The 16,515-nt window shown below is 38.4% G+C and overlaps 1 protein-coding gene across 1 annotated transcript; it reads left to right on the forward strand.

Moving 5' to 3' along the window:
* Positions 1 to 11,183: 11,183 nt before the first annotated feature.
* On the forward strand, positions 11,184 to 11,696 carry LOC140827164 (uncharacterized). The gene has a single exon (XM_073189778.1). The coding sequence runs from the start codon at positions 11,184 to 11,186 to the stop codon at positions 11,694 to 11,696; it is 513 nt and encodes a 170-aa protein (XP_073045879.1).
* The last annotated feature ends 4,819 nt before the right edge of the window (positions 11,697 to 16,515 follow it).

Genomic DNA, 16,515 nt, shown 5'->3' on the forward strand with positions numbered 1-16,515 from the left:
CTAAACTCGATGACCGCCATGTTTAAGTTTTATACAAAATTTAAATTACTCTGATTTCATATTTTGATGGAAATACTTTGAACAAACCTTTTGTGAGCAAATTTTATTGTAGTTATTTTGAACAACCATGTCTTATGGGGGACTTGATTGAGATATTTTATGGCAAACTTTGAAGGTTATTTTATGTTTAAGAAATTTTAATTTTTTCCGCAAATTTTGAATGGTAAAAGTACGGTACATTACAGAAGATATTGCGTAACAAATCGATTTCTCAAGTTCGAGTACATAGGACACGACATGGTGTGGAAGAATCAATGTGGGAATTGGCGAGCAAGATGCGTGAATCTTATCCACATGTAAGGACCGTGTACCGTCTTATCGTAAATCTTATGTGATTACCGATAATTCATGAAATTGTCAGGTGATTATGTATAAGATGAATATCATGACAATGCAAATGAGAAAATAAGTGTTGATAATTGTAATGCCCGAGATTTAATTGATGTAATCAGATGTTGATTAATTGACAGAATTGAGGTTATAGGAACTCAAATGAAGAAGCAGGGCATCGTTATATTATTAGCCAAGATGTTGGACCGAACATCTCAAGATGTTGGGCCAAACATCTCGCGCCCAAGCGGTAGAAAAGAACCGCCCGAGCGCCAATTTTACTTCTTGGACAGAATGTTTGGCGCCCGAGCGGTAGAATATTACTGCCCGAGCGCCAGGAGATGTTCAGCCGAGTATCTCGAAAGAAACTGCCGTACCCAAGCTTAAGTTTTAACCGCCCGAGCGCCGAACAAGCACCCGAGCGGAAATTCATGACCGCCCGAGCGCGAGTCGTGTTGCACAAAGGTGTTTAGACACTCTCCTTACATGCACGAGATGTGTATATACATATATATATATATATATATACAAAGGCAAATTTCCTCAGAATAGAAAGGAAAGAATCGGAAGTGAGAGGAAAAGCTTTCGAAGCCTATAATTCGAATTGGCGAGAAATCCGCCCGTCTGATTTTGAATCCAACTTCAGTACTGAGTTTCTATAGACGCAGGCTAAAACTGGACATTGAGAATGGACAGAGTTGAATTCAGGACTTCGTCTTCGTCAGAGCGAGAAGATAAAGGTATAAATAAATGTTGATTCAGGATTGCACAACTCGAGTTAGGTTTGACTTGAGTTTCCCAAAATCACATACTTTATTCTATTGCATTGATATTTGCAAATTATCAGATTGATATGTTTAGTCTATTGAATTATAGCAGAGCAAGAGTTTGAGTCTAGGGCAGATTAGCCTACTTAGGGCAGAACCGCCGAGTCTTTGTCAGAACCGCTAAGACTCTAGACTTACGGTGTATCGATGAGCTTAGATGTAGAACCACTTCTATTGTAGACATTCGATACAGCATTCCGAAGTCTAAATTAGATCGGATCCCTAGGTTAGAAATAAGTTAAGATAAGATAACAAGTCATTGACTTAAATACAAATTCGTATTGATTCATGTAATCAGATTGGATACATGTCTTAATAATTGTTTATGCTTTTATATATATGTTTATGTTAAATGCATATGTATACATTGTTTATACTGGGATATGTATATCTCACTGGAGTTATACGGCTGTTGTCTTGTTTGTATGTGTGCATGACAATAGGTGGGGCAGGATCAGGGTCAAGAGGATGATAAAACATCGAGATTAGAGTGGTGATTCCGGACTTGGATGTAGACTTGGTTTAATACTTGAAATTTAGTAGTTGAACCTTAGATTAGTTTGAATAATTGTTGTACATTATTGTACTTTTATAGTGAGATGTATATTAATTAAATTCCATTACGTTCCGCACTTATATTTTAAAAAGAAAAATTTTAGACCTTGTTTATTCTAATTTATTGAATTAGTCCCAATGACGATTAAGAATATGATTAGCGTCCGGGTCCCCACAACAGGTGGTATCAGAGCGATAGATCCTTTAGACTGAGATAGAAGAGAATGAGAGGGGTAGATAGATTGAGTTTTCTTTCCTTGCATGCGATTGCTAGCATGAGATTTATTTTAATGTTGATTGACATTGAGTATTCTAGCATGAGATTATGTTTTACTGCTTTAAAATACATGTTATCTGATTATCTCATTTAAATTGGTAATATGTATTATTGAGCATGAATCAGATCTGATTTTTGATCAGCAGTAAGATGATGAAAGAAAGATTGGAACAGATTTGTAGTATTGGGTTACTAATGTTTTGGTAATCAGATATACCTCCACGAAGAATTCCAGAAAGGGGTAGTACTTCGACTGAACAGATAGATATATCAGAGACTCAGATGGAAGTACAGTGGAAGAGGTTTCGTCATTTCAACCGCCGAATCTACAGGGTTCTGAGACGCCGGTAGATTGTGAGAATTGGCTTGAAGATATAGAAATGCTATTTGAATTTCTTGATTTCACAGATGATTATAGAGTTAAGTTGATTGGGCATCAGTTACAGGAAGCTGCAAGGAGTTGGTGGCTGGTAACCAAAGAAGCCCTAGAACAGCGTAGTTCAGTAATTTCGTGGAAAATTTTTAAGGTTGAATTTTATCAACGAATTTTCCCTGTATCATACAGACAGAACAAAGGCGCAGAGTTTGCAAACTTGAGATAGGGTCAGTTGCGTGTTGATGAGTATTTGGCCCAGTTCTTTACTTTGCTACGTTTTGCTCCTCTTATGGCTAGAAATGATGAAGCTATATCTAGGTAAGTTCATTCAGGGATTGAATCCGGAGATACGTACATTGGTGAATGTGAAACGACCGATTAATTTTGCTGATACCTTGAACAGAGCCAAAAGAGCAGAAACAGTTCTCATAGGACAAAAGAGAGCATCGTATGTTCTTCCAGTACCGAGTTCACAGCAACTGCCCTACAAAGTTGAGATGGGCAGTAGCAGTAGTGGGACAAAAGAACCGTTACAAGCTCAAAAGAAGCAGTTCAAGAAGTTAGGGAGCGGGTCATCTAGCTCCAGTAGTTCTAGCTCGAGTTACATTGTAGTGTATTGCAGAACTTGTGGAGGAAGACATCCTACAGAGCAATGCCAGGGAGTGACTAGTATTTGCAATATCTGCGAACAACGGGGACACTTTTCTAGAGTTTGTCCACAGAGAGATTCCCGAATATTTCAGGGATCAGGACCATCTAGTGGCAGTGACCGAAGAACAGCCCCAGGAAGCGCTTGATGATATAGTGGCAGGTACTGTTACTCTATGATTATGTTGCATATGTATTGATATATACTAATGCATTCGTTATGAGTATTTTTGAATGAATTACATTGATATATGTTGTATCTATTGAGTCTGTTTGTACTGTAGTATTGATTCCCTTATTTTTTTGGGAAAGAAAGATTGATATCAAAGATTTCTGTGAAATATTGTATACTACAGTAAGAGGAGAATGAGATCGAGTTAGATTATGATGTACTTGTGTTTCTGATTAGACAACATTATTGATATTAATATGCTGAACAAGTACAGAACTATTGTAGATCCCTTCCAGAAAAATATAAGATTCAGACCAGATAAGGCTGATGAGTAGAGATTTCACGGTAAGGATTCTAGATTTAGAATTCCTTTGATATCTGTATTGGCTATGACTCGATTGATACAGAAAGGAGTAGATAGTAGCCTTATGTATTCAGTAGATGTACTGAAATCGAGCCTAGCATTGGCAGATTTGCCAGTGATGTACGAGTTGGCTGATGTTTGCTCAGATAAGATTTCAGATTTGCTTTGTATTAGAAAGATAAATTTCAGAATTGAGTCGATACCAGATATTGTTTGTTGTTTTAGAATTCAGTACAGAATGATATTGAATGTACAGAATGACAGAGTGAATTGAATGAATTGGAAGATCAGTAGAAGAGTACAGGCCAAGAGTTACATCTGATATAGTGCTTCTCGTGAAAATGTTCAGTTCTGTATATAATTGATAAATCCTGTGTTCAAAGATATTCTGATGATTTATGCTCATTATACTATGATATTTTGATATATTCGCAACATCTGATCAATTGAATCAAACAATTGAAAATTGTATTGAATATTCTGATAACTGTGATGATTGTATACAGAAATTATTCAGATATGAATCCTGCTTGAAACAGATTGTATTCAGAGGATGTGATATCTGAAGTTAGTATACCGATTGATTTTGACACAGTTGAGATAATGATCAGTGACTGAGAATGATACCGATATCAGAAAGATCAGAAATGTCAGAAATGTCAGAAATTTATTTTTGTCTGAGTTGGCAGATTATTTTATACGATTGTTGTTTTGTATCTGCTTGAGTATTGTTATTGTTCTAAAAAAGTATTTGAGACAGCTTATATTGTTTGGAGGCATATTATATTTGCAGATGATATATAGCAGTTGATCAGAACGACCTGAAGACATGATTGATTAGTCAGAATTGACAATATTGCTAAAAATTGTCGTTTTATGAGTTTACTAAACTCACTAGATCAATATAGATTATTGATATTGTGAATCTGATTTGATAGTGTTGTTATTCTGAGTCAGTGTTTGATACAGATTATTCAAACCGAATCAGAGATGAATTCGAGAATTACGGCAGTTCAGAGACTTAACCAGAATGTTCAGAACTTAATTTCGATAATCAGAGCAGAGCATTGATCAGAGTGATAGATATGTGATTTTTACTGTATGAGAATGATTATCTTGTGATGTCAAATGTTTTAGAATTACACAACAGAATTTGATATCGATAATCAGAACCTAATACCAGGTAGGTATTTTTCTTTAATTTATATTATTAACTGATTTGGTTGTACCAGATATTTTGAATTGAAATGACAGATATGGTCAGAAACGCCCAATAATCGATTCAGTGTGTATCCTGATAGCATAAAATGTTTTGAGAGAAACAGATGAGAATAGATGTAGCAGAATTCGTACTGAGATGTCTAAATTGCCAACAAATGAAAATAGAAAGAAAGACAGAAACCAAGAAACTTATTACAGATTTTGTATAGATCTGAATAGGAATGGGAGTACATTTCTATAGAGTTTGTAACGAAACTATCACAATTTTTCCAAGAGTGTGATGGAATGTGATTATGATTGACAGATTGTTCAATCTATATATAATATTTTGTACCAGATAACGTACAAACATGACCTAATGACACAGATCGATGTCAGAGAAGTGGTCAGAGTAAACAGAATGCCGAAGTAGAGTATATCAGATTGTGATTTTGCTTGATTTTGTACTTGTGGCAGAATATACAACGAACTCTTTTCTATACTATTCAGATCCGGGAAGTTATTTATAGAGCCGTAGTTCTGGATGTTAGCACTAGTGAAAACGAAGCATTGTCACTTTGTGCATTCAGGTACAATGAGAAACATCAGATGAGTATTGGGATAGCTACAGATGACATATAGTATAATGAGGGCTGCAGATTTCTTGTGTATAAGGATAATGTCTCAAAGATATCTGAGATAAGATCTGATACAGTCAGAGATAGGGCAAGAAAGAAATGAAACTGATTCAGAAGAAAATGAAGATTATTCTGTTGTTGAAACCACAGTAAGAATTTCAGGATATCAAAGAGACTACGTGAAAGATAGAATCTAATATGAGATTGAGATTTCAGAATGGTTTCATTGAGATGAGTTTCTTATTAAACTCTGTATACATTTCGTCTGATGTATCTGAATTGATTATTTGTGAGTTCGAGGACGAACTCTTATCTAAGGGGGGAGAAATGTAATGCCCGAGATTTAATTGCTGTAATCAGATGTTGATTAATTGACAGAATTGAGGTTATAGGAACTCAAATGAAGAAGCAGGGCATCGTTATATTATTAGCCAATATGTTGGACCGAACATCTCAAGATGAGATGTGGGACCGAACATCTGAAGATGTTGGGCCGAACATCTCGCGCCCGAGCGGTAGAAAAGAACCGCCCGGGCGCTAATTTTACTTCTTGTACAGAATGTTTGGCGCCCGAGCGGTAGAATATTAACGCCCGAGCGCCAGGAGATGTTCAGCCGAGTATCTCGATAGAAACTGCCGCGCCCGAGCGGTAAGTTTTAACCTCCCGAGCGCCGAACAAGCGCCCGAGCGGAAATTCATGACCGCCCGAGCGCGAGTCGTGTTGCACAAAGGTGTTAGACACTTGCCTCACATGCACGAGATGTGTGTGTATATATATATATATATATACAAAGGCAAATTTCCTCAGAATAAAAAGGAAAGAATCGTAAGTGAGAGGAAAAGCTTTCGAAGCCTATAATTCGAATTGGCGAGAAATCCGCCCGTATGATTTTGAATCCAACTTCAGTACTGAGTTTCTATTGACGCAGGCTACAACTGGACATTGAGAATGGACAGATTTGAATTCAGGACTTCGTCTTCGTCAGAGCGAGAAGATAAATGTATAAATAAATGTTGATTCGGGATTGCAGAACTCGAGTTAGGTTTGACTTGAGTTTCCCAAAATCACATACTTTATTCTATTGCATTGATATTTGCAAATTATCAGATTGATATGTTTAGTCTATTGAATTATAGCAGAGCAAGAGTTTGAGTCTAGGGCAGATCAGCCTAGCTAGGGCAGAACCGCCGAGTTTTTTTCAGAACCGCTAAGACTCTAGACTTACGGTGTATCGATGAGCTTAGATGTAGAACCACTTCTAATGTAGACATTCGATACAACATGCCGAAGTCTAAATTAGATCGGGATCCCTAGGTTAGAAATAAGTTAAGATAAGATAACAAGTCATTGACTTAAATACAGATTCGTATTGATTCATGTAATAATATTGGATACATGTCTTAATAATTGTTTATGCTTTTATATATATGTTTATATTAAATGCATATGTATACATTGTTTATACTGGGATATGTATATCTCACCGGAGTTATCCGGCTGTTTTCTTGTTTGTATGTGTGCATGAAAACAGGTGGGGTAGGATCAGGGTCAAGAGGATGATAAGACATCGAGATTAGAGTGGTGATTCCGGACTTGGATGTAGACTTGGTTTAATACTTGAAATTTAGTAGTTGAACCTTAGATTAGTTTGAATAATTGTTTTACATTATTGTACTTTTATACTGAGATGTATATTAATTAAATTCCATTACGTTTCGCACTTATATTTTAAAAAGAAAAATTTTAGACCTTGTTTATTCTAATTGATTGAATTAGTCCCAATGACGATTAAGAAGATGATTAGCGTCCCGGTCCCCACAATAATGAAATATCATACTAGATATTGATTAATTAACAGAATTGAAGTTGTAAGAGCTCGAGTGGAGAATCCGGACACCAATACAATACAAAACCAATATTTTGGACAGAACATCTGGCGCCTGAGCGGTAGAAAATGATCGTCCGAGCGCCAGTGTACCAACTTTTGGGTAATTTTACACAACGTGTGGCGCCCGAGCGGTAGAAGATGACCACCCGAGCGCCAGTGTAGAATATGTTAGAGCTCGGACAGAACGTTCCGCGCCCGAGCGTTAGTTTTTGACCGCCCGAGCGCGGTGCAATTGACACTCGGGGACAAAATGTCTCGCGCTCGGGTGCGAGAATTCTACCGTCTGAGCGCGATAACGGTGGAGATAAGAATAATTTTTCTTCTTTCCATCTTCACTTTCCTTTTCAGCAACTTCGAGAGAAAAGTTGGAAATTCAATTTCTTTCGTCCGAATAGACTTCGAAACATTGTCCAAACGCGAAACAAATTATATATTCGGAATCTTCGCGTCGAGAGCTTCTTTTTTAGGTAAGTTTCTTCTAGTTTCAGCAGATCTAAATATTAAAGTGCTAGAATAGCATGTATTTGAAGTTGAAATTCTTATATGTGGTAGAATAACCGACAAGAAACTCGTATTCGAAGTCGGAATTGAATTATATTATCATTTCGATTTGATATGAATTTTTAAAGTTTCAAAAGATATTTGAGACTTATATTGTCGATTTTGAATGATGTTATTGATTGAAATGAGTATGTTATTGATGTAAATAAATTATTATACTAATATCTTCAAGCTACATCGACTGGAACCAAGAATTGAGGTATGTTGCGACCGGGTAACATACGAAAGGTATATGTATTATATGATATATGTTGGATTGATTTGATTGATTGGAATGAGAATATATTTCTATATGCCTTATTTATTGATTTGATGTGGCATATATGACACGGTGATTGGGATATCGATGTATAAAATAAATATTTCGTGAACACACATCGTTGATGCATACATCGATACATGACATGCACGTTGAGCTATGATCCTTGGATACCCTGATATGATTTGATTGGATTCTGGGGTTTGTGAACACAATGCTATGTTTGGTATTATATGACCCTTAAAGCATAGACATTTGTGGCCCCGACGATTGATTGAAATTTGGGATTTGATTGCGCTTCGTCGACGCTGTCATACGAGTATCCCTGATTGAGGCCAGTGTGCCAGCTCGAGCATTGATTTGATATCGATTCGTTTGATTCTGACATGTGCTCAGTGGATGGGCATTTGACTTCAAACCTCCACGACATACATGCATTGCATATCATATATCATTGTTTAGATATCTGTGGTATATATGATGGTTGTTCCATATGGAGCTTTGCTCACCCCCAAGGGGTCTGTTGTTGTCTTTGTGTGTGGACAATGGCAGGTACTCCAAGATATCAGGAGGCCGGAGAGGGTACTTTTGGAGGGAGTCACAGTTTGAGCTGAGGTTTTGTGTTTTGTTCCCAGTAAATATATATGTATCTACATACCGGGGCATGTCCCGAGGATATGAGTTGTTTGTATGTGATTGGATTTGATTATGTGTAGGCATATTTTATGATATGGAATTAAATATTATTTTTAGTATTCAAATTATAGAAGAGATGTTTTGGGCTCATTGTAAAGAAAATTTAAACTCGATTTTTGCTGTAATTAATTAACCCTAATCAGATTGCATTGTAATAACGATTAGGAGCTAAGGGCCCCACACCACACTTATTCGATTATATTCCACATGTTCAATTGTATTCCATGTATAATGATCCCTTTACTGATTTTAGTTTTGATATGTACTATAACTAGTGACATGTTTGCCGATGTTATGTATACAGAAATGCTTAAGATTTCGAGGACGAAATCTTTTAAGTGGGGTAGAAATATAAGGACCGTGCATCATATTATTATAAATCCTATATTGATTATCGATAATATATGAAATTGTCATGTTTTTACGTGTATGACGTGTATATAATTGACAATGAAAGTAAGAAATAGTTGGTGATAATGAAATATTCTATCATAAATTGATTTGTGCTTGAAAAGTACGCTGAAGCGCAATAGAAAAGTGATACATGTTACAGTTTTTATCATAATTAATTGGTATTAGTACAAATTAAATGAGGCAAATTTCATTGGAAAGATATACATAGTACTAGAACTTTCATGTTTTGAGTTTTGTCCAAATCCATTTGGAAATAGGGGCACAATCATCCTGAAGTGTATCATGTGCATTGCAATTTCTTCACTGACACATTTCGAGAGAATGAGCATAACTCTCGCATCCAATATCCAAATGGCGTGAGGGCGGTGGAAAATGAAAGCTAAGACTTTCATGTTGACCACTTTTGCTAATTCAAAAAATAAAATAACGTTTCGGACAGAAAAAGTTGCTCTAGGGCACAACTTCCTGCGTGCCCCAGCGCGTGACCAAGCCAAAACATGTTCGGCAGTAGCAGGCGTGCTAGGGCGCCCAAACTTGACCGTCCCAGCACTAATACATCTGTTGCAAAGTATTTGAGCTTGATAAGAATGAATTGTGATTTCATATTTCACATCTCTTTGCCGTAGCTTCGAGGTAAAAAGAGGAAATTCAAGTTCTAGCATCTGAATCTCCTTTGAAACACTGTCCAAACTTGAAACAAATTATATATTCGGAATCCTCGAGTCGATTTACTATTGAAGTATGAATTCTACTGTTTCAAAACTGGTCCATTGCTGAATCTCTTCGAGTTCTATCATCTATCATTTTTATCTAACAGAAACTCCTTTTCTAAGAAGGTGACATTCCTTGAAACAAACAAACTTGTTTCATTGGGAATATAAAAATATTGCATGAGAAATTTTTTTGGATATCCAACAAAGTAGCACAAATCAGTTCTACTATCCAATTTGTCTCCCACTGCCTTCTTCACCTAAGCTGCTTCACCTAAGCAGGACATCCATATATTCTTAAGAAAGAATACTTTGGAGGCCTTCTCTTCCATATCTAATATGGATCTTTATCCACTGATTTTGTATGGACTTGGCTCAACAACATTGTCGTTGTTTCAAGCGCAAACCTCAAAGGAATGGCGGCAATTCAGTAAATCTAATCAAAGATTTATAGGCGGGAAAAGTTGATCGTACAATGAGATTCATTTATTGTATTCGTTGCATTTGAATCAGCTTCTTGGACATTGTGTCTCGTCTTTTTGACTCCCCTTCTGAAGCGTTTTGTATTTAATGCTCTGATGCAACGTCCATTATTGTCCTTTGACTGGATAATGGCTTTGTACCTTCTTGCACAGCTGGAATCCACTTGAAAAAGTTTATCTTCATCCATAACTGAAATATTCTAACTGATGCTTCGAACTGGTCAGTTCAACTGATCTTTCAGTTGGGCTGGTGAAATAAGTTGACTCGTCAGTGGAACTGATTTCACACTCGTTCAGTTGGACTGATCAGCCGGGTTTCTTCATCAATTGAACACTCCTTTGGCTAGCCAGGCTTCTGAGGTTTTCTTGCTGAATCACCTATCAACTGGAAAATCAGCTTCAATGCTCAATTGACGTAACTAGTTAGACTGATTCATTTTGTGCGATCAGTTGTGTCTTCAGTTTTGCGATGTAAACATCTCGTGAGTGATCCTAGATGCTGCACACTAAGTTAGATCATTAGTAACACAATTAACAAGTTTTGTTATCATCAAAATCAAGATTGCAAACTTGAAAAGTTCCAACACAATGGTTAGTCTAAAAGGGTGATTCAAATATGGGAGGATCTACTTCGAGCTTGTGTGATTGATTTTCAAGGAAGTTGGGAACCGAAGTTGCCTCTAGTGGAGTTTACCTATAATAATAGCTATCAATCATCAATAGGAATGTCTCCTTACGAGGAACTATATGGGAGGAAGTGTAGATTACCCATACATTGGGACGAGGTTGGTGAAAGAGGAGAATTTGGTACAGACTTAATCAAACAAACAACAGAGATAGTAGTCAAAATCCGAGATAAGATGAAGACTGCACAAAGCCGATATAAAAGCTATGCCGATAATCATCAAAGAGAGTTGGAGTTTGCAGTGGGGGACCACATATTTGTGAAACTAGCATCCTTGAAGGGTGTTATGAGATTTGGTAAGAAAGGCAAGTTAAGTCCGAGGTTAATAGGGTCGTTTGAGATTTTGGAGAGGATTGGAACACTATCATATAGAAAGGCGTTGCCACCGATGCTAGCCGGAGTACATAATCTGTTTCACATCTCGATGATGCACACGCATGGGAGAAATCTTGAACGAAAATTGTATGTTTTGTGCATTAGGGTCTCGGCTAGTAGGAAGCCCTGTGTGTGGCTCGACCAGGGCTTGACCAGGGCTCAGGCTAGATGTGGTTAGGTGTGCGGAAGACTCCTAGCATGGCTAGGAATCATGCACATCGGTTAGGGAAGAGTCCATGCGAGATAGGACTCTTCCAATGCAAACCGAGGGCAGCAGCTGTGCGAGGGATGTCACGGCTTGGCCAGGGGGCCCAATATAGGTTTGAGGGTGGTCCAGTGTAATGCCCGAGATTTTATATAATGTTAATCTGCGATTATTGATTTCTGATTTTATGTGATTAGAAGGATCGCTCCGAGACTTGATTTGAGTTGCATGAGAAGATTCAGTATGCGTGGACAGTACACATCGCGCATATGCGCGACTCTGATGCGCGCATATACGCGAGGCAGGCAGAGGACCTCGCGCATATGCGCGAGCATGTGTGATTGACAATGCCAAGTGCAGAGAACCTCGCGCATATGCGCGGCGAGGGTGCGTGTAATGCCACAGATTCGACGACTGTCCTCAATGTATCAAGACGAGTCTTTCCAGCGTGCTTATGTCCTCACTCACACGCACCCTAGGAAATTTCCCAGGGGGTCACCCATCCCAGAATTGCCCCAAGTCAAGCACGCTTAACTTTATAGTTCTTATGTGATGAGCTGCCGAAAAGAATATGCATCTTCGTGATATGAGTAGTACAAATCAAATTTTTAAGCCTTCTTCAACTGTACAGTCCATTACATTGAACAGTCTCGGAATCCCTCTCATTTCCATGTGGGTCGGTTCATTCATGTTCCCTCCACCTAGAAGCCTGCCAGGAGCCGCTCATTGTACGTCCAACTGATGGCACCGGCGATCACCCCCCGCCATCTTCGACCCGGGCCTCACATGCCCACCAGCTTCCGCTTGGTTCGTCCCCGAACCACACCGCACTAAGAGAGGTCGGCTCTGATACCAACTGTAACGCCCCAGATTCGACGACTGTCCTCACTGTATCAAGACGAGTCTTTCCAGTGTTCTTATATCCGCACTCACACGCACTGTAGGAAACTTCCCTGAGGGTCACCCAACCTATAATTGCCCCAAGTCAAGCACGCTTAACTTTATAGTTCTTATGTGATGAGCTACCGAAAAGAAGATGCACTTTCGTGATATGAGTAGTACAAATCAAATTTTTAAGTCCTCTTCAACTGTACAGTCCATTACATTGAAAATCTCAGAATCCCTCTCATTTCTGTGTGGGTCGGTTCATTCATTTTCCCTCCACCTAGAAGCCTGACAGGAGCCGCTCATTGTCCGTGCAACTGATGGCATTGGCGATCACCCCCCGCCCTCTTCGGCCCCGGGCCTCACAGTGCGCGCATATGCGCGAGCTGCCGAGAAGGTTATTGCAGAGACCAGTAGGTCTCGCGCATATGCGCCGGTTGATGTCGCGCAAATGCGAGAGACTTGTTTGCACAAGAGATAAGCCACCTAGCCTTGGCCATGCATGTTATACATATATCCATTCTCTCATTTCTTTGAAAATTCAGAAAGGAAGAACTGAGGCTCCTTAGAAAAGTTTAAAGTTCTTGAGTCTAGATTTGTGATTTACGAGAAATCCGTCTGTCAGAATATTAATCCGACTTCAGTATTGTGATCCTCGTGTTAATGGCTTCACACAGACGTAAGTTTTGATGATTTCTATTATGATTTGAAATTATGATATTGCCAGAATCAGATATGATTGATATACGGTGTTCTTGACATAGTAGACATCATATAATCGAGACCGGATTGAAGAACATATATCATATGGAATTGTTATGGATTTTCAGCATATATGTGAGTGGGATTATACAAATTTTGTTACTTGTGTATGATATTGGTTAATGATGATGAGTTGTGACATTGAATCTATTGATGATTGAGTTGTCGGTATATCGAAATGACGCAGTTATGCCGCTGAAACAAAATTTGATTTAGTTCTGATTATATCCAGTATTGATTTGAGCGGCGTATTGATATTATACTCCTCGATATTGTCATTGCCAGATTGAGTATTGACAGGCTTCGAATTCAAGACTTCGACAGAGCCAGAACTCAACCGAACAAAGAAAGGTATAATCCAATGTTGAACCTGGAAGAATAACTCGAATTAGATCTGATTCGAGTTTCCCAAAACCACATACTAGATTGTTTATACTTTGATATGTCTATACTTTGTCTATTGAGTTATAGAAATGTATATGAGATAGATTAATACTTGGTAGAGGTGCAAAGTAACCGGACGTTCGGTTTATATTGATGTGCGTTGGTGACGATCGACTCCTATTGTAGATATTCAATATAGAGGTGGCTGAAGTCCGGAAATAGGAACGTATCGCCACCCCGAATGGGAGAGTAGGTGAGAGATTTGTTACGTTCTTATTAAAACGGGATCCCTAGACTTAGAAAAAGAGTCGAGTCAAAGATTAAGAGTTAAAGAGTTTGATTTAGAGTATGATTTTGATATATGTTTCTATACTTGGATTCATGTTTTATGTGTTGTATATGTTTGTATAAAATGCATGTATAAATTGTTTATACTGGGAATTCTATTCTCACCGGAGTTATCCGGCTGTTGTCGTGTTTGTTTGTGTGCATGGCAACAGGTGGGACAGGATCGGCACCGAAAAGTGCTTGAACGAGTGAAGATTAGTGTGGTGATCCGGGCTTAGATATGAAACTGGTGGTTTTTCTCTAGACTTGTAGTGATGGAAAACAAACACTAGTTATGTGACATGTAAATTGGAATAAGTTTGTAAGTTGATCATGTGTTGTAGACTTTACATTTGATCTTGTATAATAAAGAAACTTAACTAGTTGTATGCTTGTATACCTTTTGATTAGTAATGTTTTGATATTATAATTTTTTTTTATTAAATTAGCATACATAATTGATCCAATTAGTCCCAAAAATTGAAGAAGATGAGTTAGCACTCGGGTCTCCACAACATGTGGTATCAGAGCCATAGGTTCCTTAGCCTTAGATATAAGCGAGTGAGTGCGGTAGATTGAGTCTTTTTCCTTGCTTACTTATGTGATACTAGCATGGGAATATTATATTGTTGTTGTACTTATGTTCTATGCTAGCATGAAAGCATGTTTTATTGCTTTGACAGTACATGTTTGCTCGATTTATTTAGTAATTGAAATATGTACAGGTAAAGAATGAATCAGAACCGATTCTGGATCAGAGGTAAGATGATCATAGGAGGACTGAGACAAATTAAATATAGCTGAGTACTAATCTTTTTGATAATCAGATATGCCTCCTCGAAGAGCAGCAGTCCGTGTGCCAGAATAAGGCAGTACATCGAATGATCCAATGGATGTTACTGCGACACCTATGGAAACACTGCTGAAAAGATTCCAGTCGTTCAAACCTCCGACTTTGAAAGGCCTTGAGAATTCTATTTATTGTGAGAGCTGGTTGGATAATATTGAGATGTTGTTTGATTCCCTTGAATACACAGATGAGCGTAGGGTCAAACTGATTGGGCACCAGTTACAGGAAGTTGCGAAGAGTTGGTGGCTTACGACGAAGAGAGCTTTGGAACAGCGAGGTACGGTGATTACTTGGAAGATCTTTAAAGCTGAGTTCTATCAATGCTTTTTCCCAGTATCGTATAGAAAATACAAGGGTGCAGAGTTTGCAAATTTGCGACAAGGTAATCTGAACATCGAAGAATACGTCGCCAAATTCTCTACCTTTCTACGTTTTGCGCCGCATGTGGCCTAGAATGATGGAGCCATAGCTGATCAATTCATCAATGGATTGAATCCAGATATTTTTACATTGGTGAATAAGGAACGACCGAATAATTTTGCTGATGCTTTGAATAGAGCAAAGGGAGCTGAAGCTGGCTTGATTAAGCAGCGAAGAGCTTTGTATGTTGCTCAGACCCCGAGACCACAACCACCCTCTTTTCAGTTTCAACAACTTCCTCCTAGATTCGATAGTGGTGGTAACAACAGTGGGAAGAAAGAGAGTCAGAAAGCCCAAGGGAAGCAGTTCAAGAAGTCGGGAAGCAGTTCATCTAGCTCAGGTGGCTCCAGACAGACTGGTTCGAGTCAGATGTATACTGGGGTTTATTGCAGAACATGTGGTGGACGACATCCAATAGAGCAATGCCAAGGAGTGTTTGGTAGATGCAACATAAGTTGACAGCAAGGACATTTTGCTAAAGTCTATCCACAGAGAAGTTCCCAGTGATCCCAGAGAGTAGTCATCTAGATCAATAGCTCAAGTTGAGAGACAAACATCTTCTGTTTACTCTTTTCAGCCATCACCTGCCCATTCCCAGCCAAGGCCAGAAGGAAGCCAGACGGTTAGTCAGTCTCCTAGACAGCAGGCGAGAGTATTTGCATTGACTGAGGAACAGGACCAAGACGCACCTGATTATATGATAGCAGGTAACTGTGTTCTTTGTGGTTATCCTGCATATGTATTGATAGATACTGGTAAATCACATACATTTATATCTGAGCGATTTTAATTGATGCATGCCTTGCCTGTCGAGTCATTATCTGCTGTAATATCTGTCTCTTCATCTTTGAGGAGTGGTTTGATATCAGAGAATTCTGTTAGACATTGTATGCTACAGTTCGAAATTAATGAGATTGAGTTAGATTGTATTGTGTTTGGGTTATCTGATTTTGATTGCATTATCGGTATTGATATGCTGACCAACTACAGAGCTACCGTTGATTGTTTCCATAAGATTGTACGATTCAGACCTGATATGGCTGATGAATGGAAATTCTACGGTAAGGTTCCAGAGCTCGGATTCCTTTGATATCTGTGTTATCTATGACTCGATTATTACAGAAAGGAGCAGAGGGATTCTTTGTATATTCAGTAGATGTACTG

Source organism: Primulina eburnea, chromosome 3 (assembly GCF_022965805.1).
Source record: "Primulina eburnea isolate SZY01 chromosome 3, ASM2296580v1, whole genome shotgun sequence".
Lineage (NCBI taxonomy): Eukaryota > Viridiplantae > Streptophyta > Magnoliopsida > Lamiales > Gesneriaceae > Primulina > Primulina eburnea.